Source organism: Copadichromis virginalis, linkage group LG14, assembly GCF_057382275.1.
Source record: "Copadichromis virginalis isolate Kocher_CV1m ecotype Utaka linkage group LG14, C_Virginalis_male_GT1.1, whole genome shotgun sequence".
Taxonomy (NCBI): Eukaryota; Metazoa; Chordata; class Actinopteri; order Cichliformes; family Cichlidae; genus Copadichromis; species Copadichromis virginalis.
This window is the reverse complement of record NC_140631.1, coordinates 30236247-30257569: the sequence shown is the minus strand read 5'-3', so window position 1 is coordinate 30257569 and position 21323 is coordinate 30236247. Positions and strand designations below refer to the sequence as shown.

Sequence of the window (21323 nt, the reverse complement as noted above, 5' to 3'; positions counted from 1 at the left end):
TTTGTCTGTAGTTTTGACACATTCCTGCTCCTAACTATAGAAGTTTTGCTAATCTCCTCCCATTCTGTAGCCTCTCCAAAAGTAGAATCTCAGCAGTAAAAGTGTGAGGAATGAATTTAACAATGTGTTTTTCTCTCTTTCCGAGCTGTAAACAGCAGTATTTTCACATAATTTCCATCCTGTAATAAACTAAATCAGTGCTACTTCCCAGGCTAAGAGCCGTAATTACCTAGTTTGAGGGGTGAGGCTATGAAAAAAAAGACCTGTCACGACAGAATATCCACTAAGGTTATTTTCCCAAGCTGCTCCTTTATCAGAGGATAAGTGTTGCAAGTAAACACTCAAAAAGAGTTAATATGGAATGAAGCATGATATTATCATATTAGTGCCTAAACTTAACCGAATTACTAGTTAACTTATTACTAGTACTAGTACTGGGTTGGCCCAGCTTTTGCCTCCAGAACTGCTTTAATAGCATCGTTTGAACAAGGTGCTGGAACAATTCTCAGAGATTTTGGTGAATATCGTCATCGTCTGTTACACAGTTGTTGCAGATTTGTTGGCTGGACAGCAAAAATAATCAGTTAGGCTGTTCCATTAAAATGGTAATCAATTGATGGTGGACCAAAGTGTACCCAGAAAATATCCCTGACATCATTAAACCAACACCAGCAGCCTGAACTGTTGATCCAAGACATGATGGGCCCATTTCAATTTCTGACCCTACCATCATAATGTCACAGTAAAAACAAAGACTCATCAGACCAAGCAGTGTTCTTTAACTTTGGTGAATGCATACAAACTGATAGGAGTCTGGTCTTCTGCTGCTGCAGCCCATCTCGTTCAAGGTTCAATGTTCAGTCAGTGATCAGTGCTGAGTGTTGTGCATTCAGAGATGCTTCTCTGCATAGACATGTAAACCCTAGAAATCTCTGTGACATTGTGGTTTTTAACCTCCTAAGACCCGAACTCTTTCATGGCATACATTTTTAATTTCTCTTTGGTATTTGGCTTTATAGTGTTTGATAGGACACTATAAAGTTACAATCGAGTAATGATGTGCAAAACTCTTTATTTGGTGTCTGAACACAGCAGCATTTTGCCTGAGTACAAAAACAAAATGAGAAACAACAATTGTGCCCCTTTGAACAATATGGCTCATTTGAAAGCCATTTGAAAGAGCAAAATTTAGTATTGTGGTCTAGACAACCCAAAATGTGATGTGGACGCCGGTCCTAGGAGGTTAAAATACTCAGGCCAGCATATCTGGCACCAACGATTATACCACATTCAAAGTCCCTTGAATTGCCTAAATGTATCGAGTTCCTTCCATGTGATTGGATGGTTATGTGGTGTCATTAAAGAGCAGTTGAACAGGTGTACCTAGTGAAGTAGTTTGTGAGTGTAGTATATGGTGTTTAACCTTTCATGGACCAATACAAAAACAAACAGTGAACACAGTGAGCGTGCAGACCTAGTGAGAATCATTCAAAGGGATTTCTCATATCTTTGCAGTTTTATTCACTTAAAACTCATCTCTAAAGAGCTGCTACCGCTGATGAGTGTGATTTATAAACCCGCTGGAGTCTTTCGTTTCTGTGAGAAAAACAACACTGTAATATTTTAGTTGATAAAAGATGCTTTTTCAGGAAGGACATCCTTTTTTCTAGTTGTGTTGCAGCATCATTATACAAACGGGCACCCTTAGCTTCTAAGAGAGCTTATATTTAGTTAGAAAAAAAACGATGGTCAAATTAGGGGGTACGAATTATTTTTTTGAAGCTTTTCCATGCAGGTCTAGGAGAAATGGCACAGCGCTAATTATACCCTGAGACACAGGCCTTCTTTCTTGTGAACATCCTTAAAACAGCATTTCATCATGAGGATCAGGATTTAATGACTGAGAGGGATAAAGTGCAAAAAGGCAGCATCAGAGAAAGAGAGGGAGAAACTTTTATTGTTAATGACTGTCTATAGTCCTGGTTGTTCCTTGAAAGGACATGACTGCTGCAGACAGCGGTGACTCAAGGGAGAGGAATTGGGGGCTGGCTATCCTGCTTTTTGCTGCCCCTTTCATGTCTTTTGATGTGAAAACAAGAGAGAAAAGTTCAAAGAAAGCGCGAGCTCCATTCAAAAGGTGCCTGTCTCCGAACTTCTGATGGAAGAGCCGACCCCCTAATATTTCCTGATTTCGTCAACTTTTGTAAAAATTGGTCAGGTTTGTGCCGTTTTGCATTTTGAGTACGGCTGATGAACCGAGACTCCGCGCCAGACACTTCATGCCAGATTGTACATCCCCTTGGAGAGCACACAGACTTTTGAAGGTCTGTATTTCCCTCTGACTGTTTCATTCAGTATGTTGTGATGCAGGAACAGGAGGGCAGCCATGTGTAGAGATACAGGCACTTTACTCTCCCAGACAGCTGCTGGAATGAGTGTGAATTTATCAGCCAGTCATCTGTGCCATGCCTCTGCCCACTCCCCCCTACATCCCCACCCACCACCCAGAATTAATGACTGCCTTTCCTCATTTGCACCCAATCATGACTAGGATGCCGAGGCAATTGAAAATGTTTACTTCAATTGCGAAAACCCTCCATGTTCCACAAAGTGGCCTGTTTTTACTTTGATGGGATTGCTAATCACAGCGACGATATTTATGTGTGTTTTGAATTGGAGATGAGCCTAGGCTAGGATATTGGAGGGGGACCAACCTTGCTTGGGGCTGCTAAACCTTATGGAGAATTTATCTTTTGCGTTCCCTTTCTCTCAGCCCAACAGATTGGGAGCTGAATAACCTTGCTTTGAGGCTGCTGCTCTATGTTGCTGTTGTGACTGCCAAATATATTACTTTTACAGCAATGAAATAAAATAGACATCAAAACACTACACTTTGCTTTTGCCTAAAAACACTATTATGTAGTGTACAGAGGAGCTGCACTGTATTGTTTTCTTTATACTATACTAGAATGCATCCACATTTTAAATCTTCACGTGAGGTCATTTTTGATTTGATGCTCACCATTATCTTGTTTTATTCTATTATTTTAGATGGTAAACAACTAGTGTAGCTAGAAAGTGCCTCTTTCTTCTTATCACTGATTCAGTCGTTCTCATACACCATATTGCTAATGGGTCAGGAGCAAATTATGTGGCACTGGAGACTTTAAAAGCTGTGATTAAAGTCTGATATAGGTTTTTTTGTAGACTAATAACATTCTGTGAAACCCATGAGACCAGAATACTGACTTTAAACTAATGCAGCTCATCAGAACAAACCCTGAATTGCCGTCATATTGAATTTTTCCTTCACCTCACAATGAGCCCTGTTTCCTTGAAATTACTTCCTTATTCAAGTAAACTGCACTCTCAAGGGAGGCATCTCCTGGATTCAAATACGTTTGTAGTCAAGTCAACATATCTTTGCCATTTATGTTTTTGTTTTCTTCCCTTTTTCAGGCAACAAATCACATTAGATGGTTGGAACCAACCCTCAGAAACTGAGGAGAAGCTGACATGAGCTCCAGCTTCTTCTTTGAGTAATATTTGTGCCTAATCTAATCTGAAAAGTTAACTTAAAAGAAAAAAGGAGTAGAAATGTCTAAAGGTTACAAGCTGGGGTTAAAGTGGGATTTCACAGGTGTAGCAGTGCAGCTTGGAGAAAAGAAGAATTCAAATAGTCACACTTTTTGTATGCTCTGTGACCAGCTAACCTGTGTTGTAACACCTCACAGCTCGTTATTCTACTGAATGCAGCAACTTATAAGTAGGGCTTACACAAACCTTATGGCTAGATTTCCAATCCCTAGATGCTATACAGCTATTATAGGTAGAATTTGGTGAGTGAATCTAATCCGCATTATTGCCTTAAATGTAAACTAATTGCTACCCTGTATGTAACCAGTCCATTACTGAAGACTTTATCACAATACTGTAAGCTAACCAGGTTAGCCTGCACTAAACTGCCTAGTTTTTAACGCAGTGTTTGAATAACACAGACAAACTATACTTCAAGATATTTCACTAAAACATAATTCAGCAACACACCTTGTGTAGATCCAGTTTATGATTTTAAAAACTCTGCAATGAATTAGGACATTATATGCAAGCTTAACATTGCCAGTGTGTAACATTTCACTTGCTAAGCTGTGCTTACCTTTGAAAATAGTCTCCCGTCTTCTCCTTTCCTCCCCTTCTTACATCTTTATCCATCTCTCTGTGTCACATATTGACATGTTTCCTCACGATTTTACATTTAACTCACAGACACATTTTGTCAGACTGCACAAAATAGTTTGTATGTTCTTTGAGCTGTTTCTAAAGGCACGTTTGAAATTACATAGCACATAAAAACAATGATCCTCCTCAGTAGTTAACCAGATCCTTGAAGTTTTGCGACCGCCACTTTGCATCTGCACCATTAACACATTAAAAGGTACACGTATGTCCATGATGTCGCTGGAAGCAACGCCAGGCTGCAGCACATGAGAAATGAACTCTTGATTCTTCCGACACATGATCCCCTGGTTACAACTCTTCAACATGGTTTTGGTTCATATGTGAGGATGAGGATCAGATTATGCTACTTTTCAGCCTGTTTTTAAACTCGTGCTGTTACGCTATCACAAAAAAAGACTGTTTAATTCTGTGTTTAACCATAAAGCCTGGCTAGCATACCAGTAATGCCCTTGCAGTTAGCTACAATGATAAATCCATTCCTGTCTTTCTGGCTGTCACATAATTTTTCTCCTTAGGTCAACTTTTACAAGGTTTTTATCATTCAATCATCTATCATTGCTTGTATTAGAAATGTAATAAAAGTTCAACATTTGTGGCAGGGGGTTGGGCAGGAGTGTGGAAGGTATTGTCACACTGGTATACAGCCTGCTATAGCAAGCCAGGGATTTTTGTAAGTTTGGCCTACGTTTCAGAACCGTTACACCTCCGTGAACTCGCTTGTCAGGTATTTTGTTGAAGAGAAAATAGGTTTGCGTTCAATTGTAAAGGGGAATATAGTGTAGCTGTTTGAACTTATATTTTAGGGAGCAGGATTGTCACAATATATAGTGTTTATTGATTAATTCACAGTTAACCGTTACACAGTTTTTTCAGGTACCTGGTAGATTGTGGTGATTCCTCTATGGATTCAGCCTGTGGCAGTGTGCACTATTTTGCACTGACTTTAGTCACAGTGTAGGTGGGATCCACACTTTTCTGATCTGCATGTGCACTATCCACTCATTATTTGCTGTGGCTTGTTTTTACACAAGGGAAACTAAAGGTCTAATATATATGTTACATTAAAACATAGATCTCATTTCCATTTTTATATGCATTACAATCCATCAGTCAGAGGTAATGTGCTGAAAAAGATGGGGCTTCAAACCTTTTTTTGCATTTTCTCATGTACTCTCTCGTTTACACATTCAGTCATTGTTGTCCTATCTGAGCAGTTATTCTTGGACGTATTCTTAGTCCATGCCTGTTCAGCAGTATTACATGAAATTGTCCTCAACCACATTAGCATGTAGTAAATATTACCTATTTACGATAAACCTTTAATTGACTGTATTGTGTACTTGTTGGACATAATCTGTGGCTGTTTTTACCTATTACCTTCCTTTTGTCCTGAGCCTGAGACCCGGCAGCAGAGTGGAATGAAATGGGTAGTTCATTGCATCAGACAGGTCTGAGGAGCTTTTCTCCACAGGAGGTTAATTTCTTATTGCTTGCCGCATTCACAGAGTTCATTTTGAATCATGTTAGTTTGCCTGTCTATTCCCATTATCACTATCTGAAAATGCAGGCGTTTTTCCCCCCCCTCCACTTTGTAAATGTCAGAATGCAATAGAGGTGTCTGACAACTCGGGCATGCAAATGTGCTTTTGATGTTTTCTTGGGGCTGTGGCTTAGAGTGTTGTTCCTCCGCTGGTGTGAATCTGAAGCATTAAAACGTATTCTCCATTCTTCTTACGCTTTTTTGGCTCCTGCCGGATAAATATAGCACAAGGTGACTTTTGATTCTCTTCCTCTTTCTCTCCAAAGACAGGGGAAACAAAGCAAGGCTTTTTGTGTGTGGGGGGTTTGGTGTGAGGTGTAAGTTACGATGACAAGGTCCAGGGTCTGTCAGTGGCAACAATGCCAGTGTACAGAGAGTGACTCAGATGCTTACAGCACTTTTATTCCTAGAGATACAGAACAGAACCACTGAGCACACTGAGCACACATTGGTCACATGGAACCTCAGATGGAGGGCTCTGATAAAGCTTAACCATATACAGCATCCAACTCGGCTCATCTCTCCTCTCTCTGTTCTCTCGTGCTCTGTTTAACTCCCCCTCTCTTCTTCACCTCCTCCACCCCACCCATATCTACTACTTGCCACTTTCTTACACTCGTTCTTTGTCTCTTTTTCTTCCTACCCTCTCCTCACTCCCTACCTTCGTGGGCAGCAGAGCTTACAGCCCATCTGGCACTGACTCACAGGGCCCACTCTGAGCTGGGGGAGATCAATAGTGACAAACACTGCACATGGCTCTTATATTAAAAGGATTAGACATGGCTGCAAACAGACAATCTACACGGCCTATTCACGTATCTTTGCACTGTGCGTGTGTTGACATGCAGTCCCTGTTGTTAGAAACATAAATATTTAAGATACTTTAAATATCCAGACAGAGATGCTTGTTCCACATTTCAAATGTATTTTTTGCTTCTGTGTTTTCTGCCTGCGTTGTGAAGTCGAAGGTCAGAATCTGGCAACTGACAACGTGACGGTGATTGAGGGGGAAACGGCCACCATCAGCTGCAGAGTGAGGAACAACGATGACTCCGTCATCCAGCTGCTCAACCCCAACAGACAGACCATTTACTTCAAAGACGTTAGACGTAAGTGCCAGTGTGTCTTGCACACACACACACATACAGACAGACACACACACACACACACACAAGATGTCTTTCTGCTGTGAGTCGTCATCATTCTTCCTTTTTTGAAGAAAAGCATTTGTCAGTTAGCGCCTGTATTGTGTTTGTAAGCATGAAGGCTTGAAATGCAAACTTGTGGTCCTTGTTTGCACCAAGGACCATGAGTGCAAACAATTGATGGAAATAGAAGAAATCCAATTTCTTTTAATCCTGAGTACCAGATACCAAGAATATTTGTACTGTCAGTTTTAGAGAATCTTTTTTTTTATGTTTATGACTTTTATACAGTAGTTTGGCACTGGTAAGATAAGCCTGGTCACTCTTGGCATACTCCCGCTGGTATAAATACTTTCAGGATTTTGATAGTTATGCACAGTATCTGGGGTTGACATCTAGTAAACAAACAAAATAGATTACTTCTACTACTACTATTGCTCTTTTATTTTTGTCATTTTAAATCATAGCTGCTGAAAGCTGGAGTGTGTTGATGTGAGGACCCAAATGCAAGGACACAGAGAGGCAGAGTTTAAAACAAGAAGTGACTGACAGAAATTCAATAAACATAATCCATGAAAAAGCCCAAAGGGAAAAATAAACAGAAATCCCAAACAGGTATGAGATAAATCCAGAAACACTGGGCGATAACTAGGAATTAAAGACAAACAGGGACTCGGAGTTAGGAGTAAACGATATAACACAACAGAGGACGAAAAAAGACTGAGTTCATTTATACAGACAGGTGCACTGAGGGGTGACCAAAGAAAGTGGAAACAACAGGGGAACAAGAGACAGCTGAACTAAACCTAGATAAGAACAGAACAGATTAAAACATAGTATAAAACAAATGGGGAGACCAAAACCACAAGTAGCCAAAAACAAACAAACAATACTACTAGATATCAAAACCAAAGCAAACAATAATCAAACACAGAACAAAGCAATTTGAAAAACTGGAACTTTACTCAAAAGTCTTCCGACTCAAAGACACGCGGTCATGATAATAATATGACCCTGTGATAATAGTCCAGGATACGGTGCCCCCGTTTCCTGGAATAATCTGCAGAAGGAGCTGAAATTGTCAGAAATGGTTACCTTGGGGGAGTTTAAGTCAAATTTTAGAAGAACAAGAGAATACCTCTTTTAGTCAGTGCGACTGTTTTTAATGTCGCTCTTAATGACCTAATGTCGTATATTGTTTTTCACATGTTTGTGTGGAAAATTGCATTTGTTTTTAATTGTTATGTCATTATGTGGCGTATGCGTGTTTGGCTTTTGCTGATTTTTACCTGGATAAATAAAGGAATAATAAAATAATAACACATATGTTAAATGGCCTGCATTTGTATAGCACTTTTCTAGTCCCTAAGGACCCCAAAGCGCTTCACACTACATTCAGTCATTCACGCAAACATTCACACACTGGCGATGGCCAGCTACACTGTAGCCACAGCTGCCCTGGGGCGCACTGACAGAGGCGAGGCTGCCGGACACAGGCGCCACCGGGCCCTCTGACCACCACCAGTAGGCAGACATGGGGTTAGTATCTTGCAGTCAGGAGGCAGCCTGGGATCGAACCACCGACCTTCTGATTAGTGGCTGACCTGCTCTGCCACCTGAGCTACAGCCACCCCCTATTCAATTTATCCTAATCGTATTAATAATAAGCAAACTAAGGTTATAATAATGGCTCTTCTTCCAGAAGACTATGGTGCAAGAATCTGTCTGGGTATAATTTAATCTGCAATGTGTGTATTAGTTTCCATGTTAAATACCCACTTTCAAACTTCAACAACAAAAACTGTAACCTAAGAATTTTTTCCTCACTGTCAAGTGGAATAATTTATAATCTATTGCAAAAAACCCCCAAAAAATTCTATTGAAAGTTACAAAATTTACCTCCACTTGTCATGGGCTGGGTCTGTGACCCGGTGTTTGAGTTCTTATATATTTTGGTATTCATTTGTGCCCTAGTTTAGTTAATCTAGTTAATTTCGAGGTTGCTGTTTAGTCCTTTGTTTCTTAGTTGTTTATGTCATCTCCTCCTGTATTCAGTCTCCCTGGTCCGTGCGTCTACCTGTCATGCGTCATGTCTGTGTGGTTATGTTCAGTTCAGGTCACGTCTAATCCCCATGTTTCCTGTTTTACTTTGAAAGTCTGTGTCTAATGTCAGTGTTTGTAGTTTCACTTTCCCTGTCCTGTCATTAGGTTCATGTGTATCAGCTGTTCCCCCTCATGTGTTTCCACTTCCCTTGATCATCCCTTATGTGTATTTAGTCTTTGTGTTTCATTCAGTCTGTGTCGCGTCGTCTGTGTTCCCACCCTCCATGTTTTCACAGCCAGTCTTTGCAGTCATCGTCATAGTTCTCCGAGTCTCCATAATTTATCACAGTATTAGTTTCCCAGTTAAGTTATAGTTTAGTCACGGTATTTCTGCTTTGTTTGAACTCTGTGTCATCAGCCATAATAAAGGCTCGCTTTCAGTTTAAGTTCACTCCCGTCTACTCACTTGTGTTCGCACCTGGGTCCACCACACACACCACCGCACGGCCTACGTCCACAGACCGTGACACCACTTAAGCAGAGCAGAGATGTTTAGCTGTCTTTCTTTAATGTTACTCAGATGTGACAGCCTGAAATGATCCTGTGCATTTCTCACCGATATTTTATTTTTTAGTCAATTGTCAAAGAACACAATAAACAGAGTAATCATAAACAGCCTATTCCTGCAGCATAGTGGAACATCATATTTCTCCTCATTAGCTTGTCCACAACATCTCGTCTACACTCTCGTCTAGACTTTTTGCTTATTTTGCTTATTTTGTGCGATTGTTGCACGTAAAGAGCTGCAATAATTGTAAACACATCCCGTTCAAAGGAATTGTCCTGTGTTTGGCATTACTGTGAAGATATCAGATATCACTAGAACATCAGCTCCAGCTTTTTGTCAGATTTTCTGTCCAAACATGATTCCATCTGTCCTTGACTTTCTGGCTCTTTTACACAAGTCATTAGGCTAAGAATACTGCAAGATTGATATGAGATAATTAACAATGCTACCATAATGGGAATACTTTTGTGTCCTTGTCACTGTTCGATTTTACGATAATCTCTTAGATTAGGATATTGAACATTATGATTATGCATGAGCATATGGGCTACTTCTACTCCGAACTGAGTTTTTGTCTCTGCTTTTTTTTTTTAAAACTTGTTTATATCTGGGATCTGAGCCAAGATTCAAGGTGAACGAGGAACACCCTTCATTTCGGTCTATATTGCATCCCAGCTGTTTCACAAGTCTAGGTAGTGAGACGTGTGTTCCATTTTCCACTAGCGAAGAGCATCGGGGGAGTTTGAGTACACATCTTTGTCATATTTGTACAAAATGCCTAAAGCTGTCTCACAATATGGCAGAGAAGAATGGACTGTAAAATAGCAAAGATCATGTTGTGCTCTACACCTAAAAAAATATTTATTTTGACACCAAAGAGCAGATAGAAAAGCAACAGTGAATAATTCACTGTTACATCACAGAGACAATCAAATTTAGATCAGCACTGCTAAGGAAATCTTTCCATGATGTTAAGACAACATTTTCCTCTTCGTGCTTTGTCGAGGCGCTCCAAGCGGGCCTATAAACGTGGCATTTTCTCCGCCTAACTCAATGCAGTGCCGCCTTCAATTACAAAAAACAAGCCGTTTTGTTTATCCATGATTAGATCTGAGTATATGTTTGGCTGGAGTGTTTCTGGTCCGCCGCTGCATATTTGTGCTTCTGGTAATGGGGTTTAGTGAACCCCATAGCAGCGCTATTCTAGGCTCTGTTCCTAAAGGACTGCTGGTTCTGCTGGGACCCCCCTCGGCCAGTGGCATTGTTACCTGTCAACGGGGCCGCCTGACACAGTGGCAGATCTTTGTATACAAGGAAGTAAACAGCAGTGACACAGAGACACACCAGGAGCCAGAACAGTGGCTACAAGCAAAGCGGCAGCCGCAGAAACACAGATACGCACAGAAATACCAAAACGATAACAGCTTTACAGTACCAGTGAAGGCCATATAAACAAATTTCTGCTGCAGCAAATAAAGATGAATTATGTCACAGGTAGAAGCGGAGCGAGTCTTGTTAGGGTGAGCCATTTATTGTGCCAGATACATGCGAAATGACATGCAATTTGGCAGACTTGTCATCTGAAATGGGAAAAATGAGCCTTTATCAGCGAAGGTGGACCTCTTTGGATGGTGATGCAATTGAACACCATTATTTATTCACTGCATCTTCTCAGGAGTTGTCTGACTTTGTGTTACAAAGGTTTAAAATGATACTGCCGAAAGGCTTTTGTTTCAACGTCAGACCTGGTAGGTTTAGAGCTTCTGGAAACTGGTTGCTGTTACAGTTATAAGGCTGTTATAAAGACTTTTTTTTTTTAATACAAATAAAGTGAGAGCGTCAACCCAATGTGACAGTGTGAAAGGGTTCATTCATAGTTAGGAGTGTGCAGAGAATTACCAGCCAAAGCTGCGTCTTTCCTAGACTTTATTGAGCTTTACAACAAGTTTCAGCTAATTGTTTAGCGGTCTAGCAACAACTTTACCACCTTGTTTCACTTTCATCAATCTTCACGCATCAGTAAAAAGCTTAGGAGTTGGCAGAGATCTAAACCCAAGCAGCAATAGACTAAGCGCTGGATTTACAAGATTCTGATGCCTAGAAACTCCGTGCAAATGCCATATCACTGCTTTGTCGTAACAAGTACGCCGGTTATAGCAGTACTTCTTTACGACGTGAAGAATTGTGGCTGATTGAAATATATTTGACTTTAATATGCAAAAGCTCAGCCAATCTACTTCATAAGTATGCGGTGGGGACCTGGCACCATAAGCGAGCGTTTTGATTTAAATGTTCCTAAATTGTGATTGGAGCACAGAAATATGAGACATCCCCCTTTTCCGCTTCAGCCCTACTTGTAATGTACAGGCACAAATACTAAATTACTGATATAAAATATACCACAAGTGTTCTAAATTTGACAGGAAATAAATGTGTATTCATGAAGGACTTCATAAGTAGGATACTGTGAAGCATCGGATCATCGGAGCATTTAGAGAAAGTCCAGATGTCACTCTCTTTCTAAGTGTTCAAGGACCATAACTTAAGGCCCATTCTAACTAAATGTGTCTTACAGATTGACACAAGTAATGTGATTCCAAAACTGTTTATAAATTGCACTTTGATTATGAAAGGCTTTCCAAGAAAAGTACAAAAAGTACACAGATCATATATATGTATTCTTACCAATTTTTTGATTCATTAAATAGTTCCGGCTGCTGGTTGGTGGACCTAGTACTGTTGTGCACAACAAATGTGATTACAGCTCTCAGTTTTGATTAGCTCATCACCATTTCAAAGCACCAGAGAAAGGATGTCCAATCCTTGAATTTGACTTTCTGACTTCCTGATGAGAGCAGTCTCACTGGCTGCTGTGATTATTGATTTACTTGTGAGTTTACATGATGAACAATGGACTGTTTGTTGCTATTTTTTGCCAAAATTGTAAGACAATTAACTAATTATCTTTCTTTTAAGCTCTTTGAGTTGGAATATGTTCTACTTTTATATTAATAAGCATGATCTTAGACTGGATAACATTTTAATGTGAGATAATTTTTTTTTCATAAAGCCATCATATTTCCTGATATTTAATAGGCTAATGAATGTAATCATTAGACATATTTTGGTGAAAATATGCACATTCTAATAAACAGCAGACACTGTGCATCATCCACGCTCTTATGTAAGCCAGTTATGAAACAGCTTTGTGTAAACTGCCATCAGCATCTCACAAGTGAAGGGTTTCCCTCCCTAGCAGGTGCTCGGATTCTCAAAGTGCATCAGTGTCATTGTTTCCCTTTGAGGAGAGACTTTCAAAGAGCTCTCAAATTATATCAGGGCATGAGGTTTCATGTTGACACTGCCCCGAGACCTTGGGTAATGATCATGATGCTAAGTGTAAAGCCTGATGGGAATAATAAACTCCCTGCGCTTTAAGGGGGCTGAATTGAGTTCGTTAGCTCGACAGATGCAGAGAGGGCTTGATAAAGAAGGCAGGTCAAAACATCAAAAGGGCTCCCAATCAAATCAACCAAAGCTGTTTATGTAAAAGAGTGCTCTGGGATGAGGGCTGACCTAAATGAAACGCAGTGGGTAAAACTCAGAGATGGCTAACCTAGTTTGATGACATTAAAAGAAATTTCAGCCAGTCTATACAGGCATTAGTATACATATTCTTGTCTACTTTTGATTTAGAGTTTGAGGCATCCGAGCCTCTCTTCTTGCACACAGTGATTTCATTCATTATGTATGTTTGAATGCCTCTCCTTTTTGTGGAATATGTGAGTTTGATGCATCCATCCATGACCAGCCGCAGCCCATTTTAAGAGTTCCTAGCTTGTTAGGAGTCTTTATGAGCACTCTTCACACTTTCCTTTCTTTGCGAGTGCTCTTTGGACTGTAAAGCTACTTTATAAATCAACTTGTATGAATCATTTTGAAACTCACTTTTCTTCTACTCAATTAAGGAGAAAGCCCACAAAAGAGCAGCACTCTGCCCACCACATTCTCTCCTCAGTCTCATTTTCTACTGTCTCTTTTGTCTTTCTCCGTCCTCTCTCTCGTTCTCACCACTCTCCACCACTTCCCATTTCCCCCACCCGTCCCCCTTCTTTCTCACCCCATGTCCCGTGTTTGTGTCCCTGTACTCTGTATCCTCACTGTCTCTGTCTCACATGTATCCCCACAGCTCTCAAGGACAGCCGGTTCCAGCTGGTGAATTTCTCTGACAACGAACTGCGGGTGTCTCTGTCCAATGTGTCACTCTCCGATGAGGGACGCTATGTGTGCCAGCTCTACACAGATCCTCCTCAGGAAGCCTACGCAGACATCACTGTCCTAGGTAGGTGTGAGGACACATGTGTGAACTTCACGCGCACACAGTCTTTTGTTTTATTTTGCTCCATTATAGACGGTGAATATGAAATAATAGTAATCTTTGATCCTGTTATCTTTAGCAACTGAAACAAAATGTCAGCCAATTAGGCTCTCGCGGTGCTCAACAGCATAACGAAAAGGAGCAGATGCTGAAACTGATGGCTCAGACCGCGTTGGTTTTGGCAGCTGTGTTGACTATGTGAATCCCGGTGAATGTTGACTTGGCTGCTCCAAATGATTCCCTATTGAGAGTCAGCTGTGCCACACTTTGATGCTTTGGAGTGAAATTACTCTAGTTAAGCTTTATTATACATGCAGACATCCTGGGGGATTGAAAGGAATTAAAAGCACTTTAAAGTAATTACTCTAGTTGTACAATTGAAACCTAGCTGCAGTATTTCTGAACTAAGGGTTGCATTGAAGAGTCCTTGAAATAAGCACCCTGCTGACTTTTTTCTTTCAAGTAACTGAAGTTCAGCAAGTTTGCTGTGATGAGTAATACAAGGGATGAGGGAGAACTGTTCCCCATCCTCTTTTTACACCCATAGGTTCTAATCACATATGCTTGTTTAACATTAGCTTAAAAGAAATGCAAGGAGATAGATTCGTGACTCATGCTAGCTGAAGGTGTTAATGAATGCATCACAAACTCCTTTTACTCACCTAATAAAAAAAAAAAACAACAGTAACTGAGGTAATGTGGTTTGTTGGTCTGCCACTTGTTTGATGGATTGTCACGACACTGTGCAGATTATCACGCAACTCATATCAGCTACTTAAGCCCCTCTTGGGATGAATAAAATAAAAATGTGAGTCATATGACCTCTTGTGTAGGCACCTGCAGTGATTAAAATAAGCACACGTCCGTTCATTTAGACAGGTATGATATGAACAACTGCAAAAGCATCTGAAATGCAGACAAGCTGTTACAAATGAAAATATATTTTAGTCTGTAACAGCTTGTCTATTCTAGTAGCATCTAAATAAAACTATATTTCTCGTGTGAGTTGGTAGAAATCGTCAAAGTTATCAAATATACAAACGAGTATCAGGCTCCCATTTTCCAGATGGTATAACAAAACTTTAAATAAATGATAATTATATGATTTAAAAATATGAACCAGTTCACTATATCAGCATGAAATGATGATGTGTCACAACCTCACAGCAGAACAAACAAAAAAGATTTTTTTTTGTTTTCAGTTGTTTTCTACTCTCCATAAGGTTAACATTCTAAATTAAAGCTTTGCTTGGATTGTGCATGCTTTCAAACGAGAACATGGAAAAGATTGGATCTCCTTAGATAATAACAGAACACTGCTTAATGTTAGCCTGTAGTTTATCCTTGCCACATTCACACAAGTTTCTTTTCTTTTTTATGAGAAAATAGAGTATTTCTGTTATTGCTTCCCCAAAAATCTGCGAAAAGACTAGATATCTGTCATAGCTGGTGAGGCAACATCATTTTCAACCTCTCACACTAACGGCTACTTTAAACTACTGTGGTGAGTCTTTTAAGTGCCTACTACGATGCCGTTGCTAGCATTCATGCTTGTGCATGCTGTTAATTGCCTTGTGGTGCACCTATGCAGTGCTAGCCACAATAGAAACAAACAAAATCCTGGCTCTTTTTTCCTTCTTGGATCCCCTTTATTTGCAGTAGTGTCTTTTTTTTGTTTGGTATATCTGTCGCTCAAGTTATTCCACTTCTTTGTATAATCGTGTCCATCTCCTTCCAAGAATTCGCTGAGATATGTGAGTCCTTATATTGAATCTATAATTATTATTCCTCATACTGAAGACACAATACTTGTAGTTTTGCCTCTGTACACCACCACAGTGGAGTGTAATTTCAACAATACGTGATTGAAGTGCAGACTTACAGGTTTAATTCAAGAAAAAATGTAAATTATTGGTCTAATTGACTGGCAAGTAGTCTCATGGCCATGTGAGGCCTATTCCCTTGTTATTTTATGACAAATACAGCAGACGTGCTGTCATTTATTGCTGTCATTAATTTAATTTTAAATATGAGAAATGTTAATGCCATTATTAGGCAGAAGACAATCAAAGTCCACAATTCGGAGATGCATTCATGAATGGAAATGCAGAGAGTTTAGAAGGTGAAAACCACTAATTACACTCAAGAGCACAAAGGTCAGGTTAGATCTTTAGACAAATGAAATACCAGAATGATGGGAAAAGGATGAAACCTGTTAGACATAGTGGGGGCAGCATTGTGACGATGCGACTGCTGATAGAAGAGATTCAACCAAATGCTGCAGACTGATCAGTACAAATGACCCAAAGTGTGCTGCAAAAGCAACCCAAGAGTTTCTTAAGGTAAAGAAATGGGATATAAACTGTGTATAACCAGTTTGTTAAGTTTGTGTGCTTCCATCACATATTGACTGATTAATTTATTGTGATGGTGCACAGATGCAAAACTACAAAAAAATGTATCATCGTCCCAACTGTTATGGAGAGCACTGTAAATCAGTAAAAGCTGAAACTTATGTATTCACTGACGATCAGTGTGAACAGGTAGCTTACTAATAGTGAGGAATAGTGACTTTACCCAGTATTTAAGTATTTGAAACTTTATTGTAAAGTTTTAATAGATTTTTGTCTGTGTGTCTATGTGCTGCCTCTGCCATTGTTCTGGGTCAGTCCCGCCAGGCAGCCCAATCATCGAGAGCCGCGAGGACGTGGTCAGCGAGGGGAACGAGACGGAGCTCACCTGCACAGCCATTGGCGGCAAGCCAGCCGCCTACATCAGATGGATGAAAGGGGAGGAAGAACTGACAGGTCAGTAGAATAACAGCCTCACCCAGTTTGCTTCACATGCTCCAGGCACTTCTTCTGTGAATAAAACGGAATTCTACTCCAAAACATTAATGTGTGTTGTACTGATTATGTTGACTGACACATATAAGAAGATAATCCAGTCTGGCATACACAGCTGCAGAAAGACAGTGCTTGCTTTCTTTCTTTTCTTTTCTTTTTTTTCTTGTGTGTAACCCCCCTCCCACCCGTCCTTCAGCCTGTGCTGCCTGCTCAGCTCCACTATGTAATCAACAAACTATGCAACCGCAACTGCAAGACCTGCAATTCGGGCCTGTGTTATTTTTCTCATAAATTTTCGAAAACATTTGCCTTAAAGGCATTTTCATACTGTAATTTTCATTTCACAGATCCAAGTTCAGATTTAAAATTGCTTAAATATTTACTGGTTACACTCCGTCTCCTGATGGAATATGTTTTCTAAAGCTACTAAACTCTACATCTTTGTATTTTCTTTAAACCATCCATACATAGCAAACATGGTTATTTGCACATTTCTCCTCCATGCATTTTCCGCCTAAGGCCGGCTGTAGGCTGCTCAGAAACAGGGATGTAATGTGGAGTGGTGAGAAAGCCTTATTACCTCTCCGTTATGATTAGGGGGTCATCAATTATTCATGATATACTTATTATACAACTAGGGAGATATTCGTTTTAGTCATATCGTATTTACACAGAGTGGATGTCTCAGAGCTTGTTGTCAAATTATATATGTATTAGAATGGAGAGGATTCATTTGGCTTGTTGAGAGATGAAATATTTAGACAAGAGTGAATCTGAAGCTAAATGCCATCTATGCCTCCAGTGTTCCCTACAGGAGTCGAAGTCAATTTCTGTTTATGAGTTGTTGAGTGTTGTGTAAGGAAAGAAGAGACAACAGGATGGTTAGATCAGTGAAATGCCCCTGACATGCTGAGCAGGGCTAATCCATAGTGGCAGTGGATACATAAAGAAAGCCAGAAAGTCACGTCCTCCTGTACCCAAGGAAACACAAATCACTTCTCATTATGGACGTGCTAAACAATTCATTAGCTCCCGCTCAGATTGAGATTCACATGCACACATCTCAGTAGTTTTATAGAATCTCTCTGATCATGTTTGTCTTACGTATGTATGTGGGCGAGACAGTCGTGCCGGTAATAAAGAAATCCTTGGCCTAATTTACACACTCTTTCAAATTGGCCGAATTGCTTCTGCAACCATTTATCATGCTGGCAGGTACGGGACTGATGGGCTGTGGCCTGCGAGAGACTCAGCACACAAAATGCTTGTTAGCATAAATGACATCTGCAGTGTTATTTCAAATGTAGTGGAGCCGAGTGCTCGTCTGCTGAGTACAGGAAGAGATCTGTTCTGTTGGACAGCTGCATTTAATGTTTTAATGCTTTTTTTCCAAATTTACAGGCGATCATGTGACGCCACACGCGGAAAATTTAAGAGGAGCTTTGAAAAGTAGCAGGCTTTGGATTTTATAATGAATTTGAAATATTCCATTTATTGAAAACACACTAAAAACTCAAAAGCTGAACTTTCAAGTTCAACTTTGAAAGATTTTGAATTAATATACAGTTTAAAAAATCATTTTGAAAAATTTGAATATCTTAACTGATAAAATAAAACGTTATTAATTTTTTTGCCCTTGTTTTTAATTTGATGCACTTGAGCTGGTTTATTTTTGACTTTTGGAACTTATATGAGCAAGTATTCCAAAGTCAAGGTTTACCTTTTTTTGGTATGTAATGCTATTCTGTCCCCTTTTGTTACTGAACATCCTGGCATCTAAATAACAAAAAATTACATTCGACAATATTACATCAAAAGAGCTGCTTTTAAAATATTTTAATAAATTCCCAATACAGGTCAAATAATCTATTTTTCACTGCTTGTAAGCTCGAGTACATTTCAGTATCACCGTAATGGCGTATAGCTACCGTAATGCTTTCTATATATGTCAACACCTGCTTTGTCCTTTGAGCTATCAAAGATCTTTTAACCACTTATCTTGTGGCAAATTGGCACCATTAAATTTCCACCAAATTAACTATTATCTGTTCCTTATTGTGCCCTGTGGTGGCCTCGGAGACCTGCCCAGGGCATACCCTGTCAGCTGGGATCGGCTCCAGACCCTGAATTGGATAAGCAGTTAAGGAAATGGATTGATGGATGTTCTTTATTGTAATGGATGCAGAAACAAGAGTAATTTAAAAACCTGGCAATTCTCAGACAGGTTCTGGAGTAATGAGCAGTGTCTTTCTGTTTCTGATTTCTAAGCAAATTTATGGATGTTTATTTACGGTGACATCTGAGATAATGATATCCTTGGTAACTGTAAGTCACACTGAATCTTAAAATATGTGTTGTGTCTCAGAGTATCAATTTTGACAAATTGTAGCAATTGAACACCGAGGGTTTAAAGCATTTTAATCACTTCTTTGTGCTTTGCGTCACAGGAGCCCCGACTGCTTACTGTACAGGTTAAGTCACTCACAGTGTATTTTCCTTACATCTCCAGGGTCCCCAGCGTAACTCGCCTTATCTTATATCGAGTGAACGGAGCAAGTTAAAAATCTTTATCATTTTCATTTTCTCTGCATTGCTAATCGAAATACCTCTAGCAGTTTACTGTCTAAGCCTCGCCAAAAGAGCTTGATCACTGGTGGCTCTGCAGTGTGTTGGCAGGCAGAAGACCCAGGTTAGAAACTGATTGAAAGAAAATGTCACCCTGAGAAGCGGTTATGCTTGATTGCACTGGGATTGATCAGTGCTCGATGCTCACAAGAGCGTTTGATTTGACATCTCTGCTGCAACTCTCAAATCTCCTCTGCATTCAGATTTGAGTCCTTCCATGACCTGATGCACGGTTGTTTTCCTCATCTGGGTCTTGGATGACACTGGTAATTGACAAGCGTTGGTTGGCCTGTACATCGTTAATAACTCTGTATGAGTTGTCAAGATGCGGTGCAGAACTTTGTTTCCCCATGATTTTCTACTGGTTTTCGTTTTAAAAGAATTTAATAAGAAGACTCGAAACAAAGCAGAACTGATCGTAGAAGTCAAATTAAAGACGCTTTTGTTCATGAAAATGCCAAGACAAGGGTAAGTGGTGCTATTTTCCTGACCTTGAAAAGTGTTGCCTGTCCCTTTGGTATTTTGTACTGTCAAATGAAAGACACAACACCATGGGACTTTCAGGCAGACACAGTTACACAAGGCGGATTGGGGCTAATTTGGCAGAAAGTCCTCTTGACATTGCACAGAGACAGCTCTTTTTTTTTAAGGCGGAGAGGTTGTTACATACCACAAAAAAGCAGAAGAAAATAAAATGACATAAAAACCCATTTGTTTTTACTTGAATCATCAGTTACATCAGCCAATAACTGGATTTTCAGTAGTTACTACAAAAAAAGTCACACATATCGTACCTCTTCTATCTATTACATAGGATTCACATCTGCTTCATAAGCTAACTACTGTTGGAGCAAACATCAAGATAGCTCATTACCTTTAGCGTTTCTGACAGAACTAATTGCAAAAGCTGTTTTTAATAATAAATTCAGCGATTAAATCAAGATTCAAGGCAAGGCAACCAAGGCATAAAAAGCAGGTGTCACGAGGGTGTCAGATTCATTTCTGATGTTGGGGTGACAAAAAAAGTTGAACTGCTTATCTTAGAATAAAAAAAATACATAAACACTGCCTTTATCACACAGTGTCAGTCACAGAGTCAAATGGTAATTTTCCCTGACATGTATAATGACACAGCTTCACCTGAAGTGACGTTCAAAAAGCTTAAAATATTTTGATACAACACACAAGATTTCTCAATAAAGCAGTGTGCCATATGATTTAAGAGCTGGGTTTATGTTAGTTAACATAAGTGGCCAATAATGCAAAGATGTAAAACTGCTGTCCTCTCTCCAGGCGCTCATGCTCAATGTGTCTCAGAATAAAGTGGCATTCCTGTAGTCGGCCTGTGGCCGCACATGCCCACCTCTGGGTCAGAGCCCATTTGCTCGATCACATAAAGTGAACAGCATTGGCAGTAGTGTTTTAATATAATTCATTCTATTATTTTCTAAAAATTTCTATAAAATCACATCAATCAATTCATCAAATTATGTCATCACTCTACAAGTTTTTGCTATCCAGCTGATTATTTCCCACAAAATGCAATTAGCCTAAAATGATTATAAAAAATTAGATGGGCACCAATTACGGCTTAATTTGATTAGTTCATTATTTTGCCACAATTTCACGTATTTATTGATCACTTAATCTCTTTATAAAGAAAAACTGTACTGTGCGAAGCTTAGTCATTTCTTTATATTTTGCTGCCAGACTTTGTTGTAATTCTTTTAAGTGTCTTTGAACAACAGTTCTCCAGAATTTCTGAAGGCATTTCAGTTTTTCTTTAGGCACTGGCTGCCTGTTCCAGTCATTTTTAGTCCAGTCCAATTTTCAGAGCAATTTTTTTATTATTTGTTAAGCGGTTTAACGCTGACCTATAAATCATTCAATAAATAATTTAATAAAAAAGCCTCCTAACTCAAGGGATGACGTGTGTTGC

The 21323-nt window shown here is 39.6% G+C and overlaps 1 protein-coding gene across 4 annotated transcripts in view; it reads left to right on the top strand.

The window, feature by feature from the left end:
* The window catches only part of cadm1b (cell adhesion molecule 1b), a 169539-nt gene that overhangs the window by 113455 nt on the left and 34761 nt on the right, over positions 1–21323 (top strand). For all 4 annotated transcript variants that reach the window (XM_085430382.1, XM_085430383.1, XM_085430381.1 and 1 more), the window contains 3 exons: positions 6742–6888; positions 13725–13877; positions 16583–16720. In XM_085430382.1, the coding sequence (XP_085286508.1) occupies positions 6742–6888; positions 13725–13877; positions 16583–16720 (438 nt within the window). The remainder of the gene's footprint in view (positions 1–6741; positions 6889–13724; positions 13878–16582; positions 16721–21323) is intronic.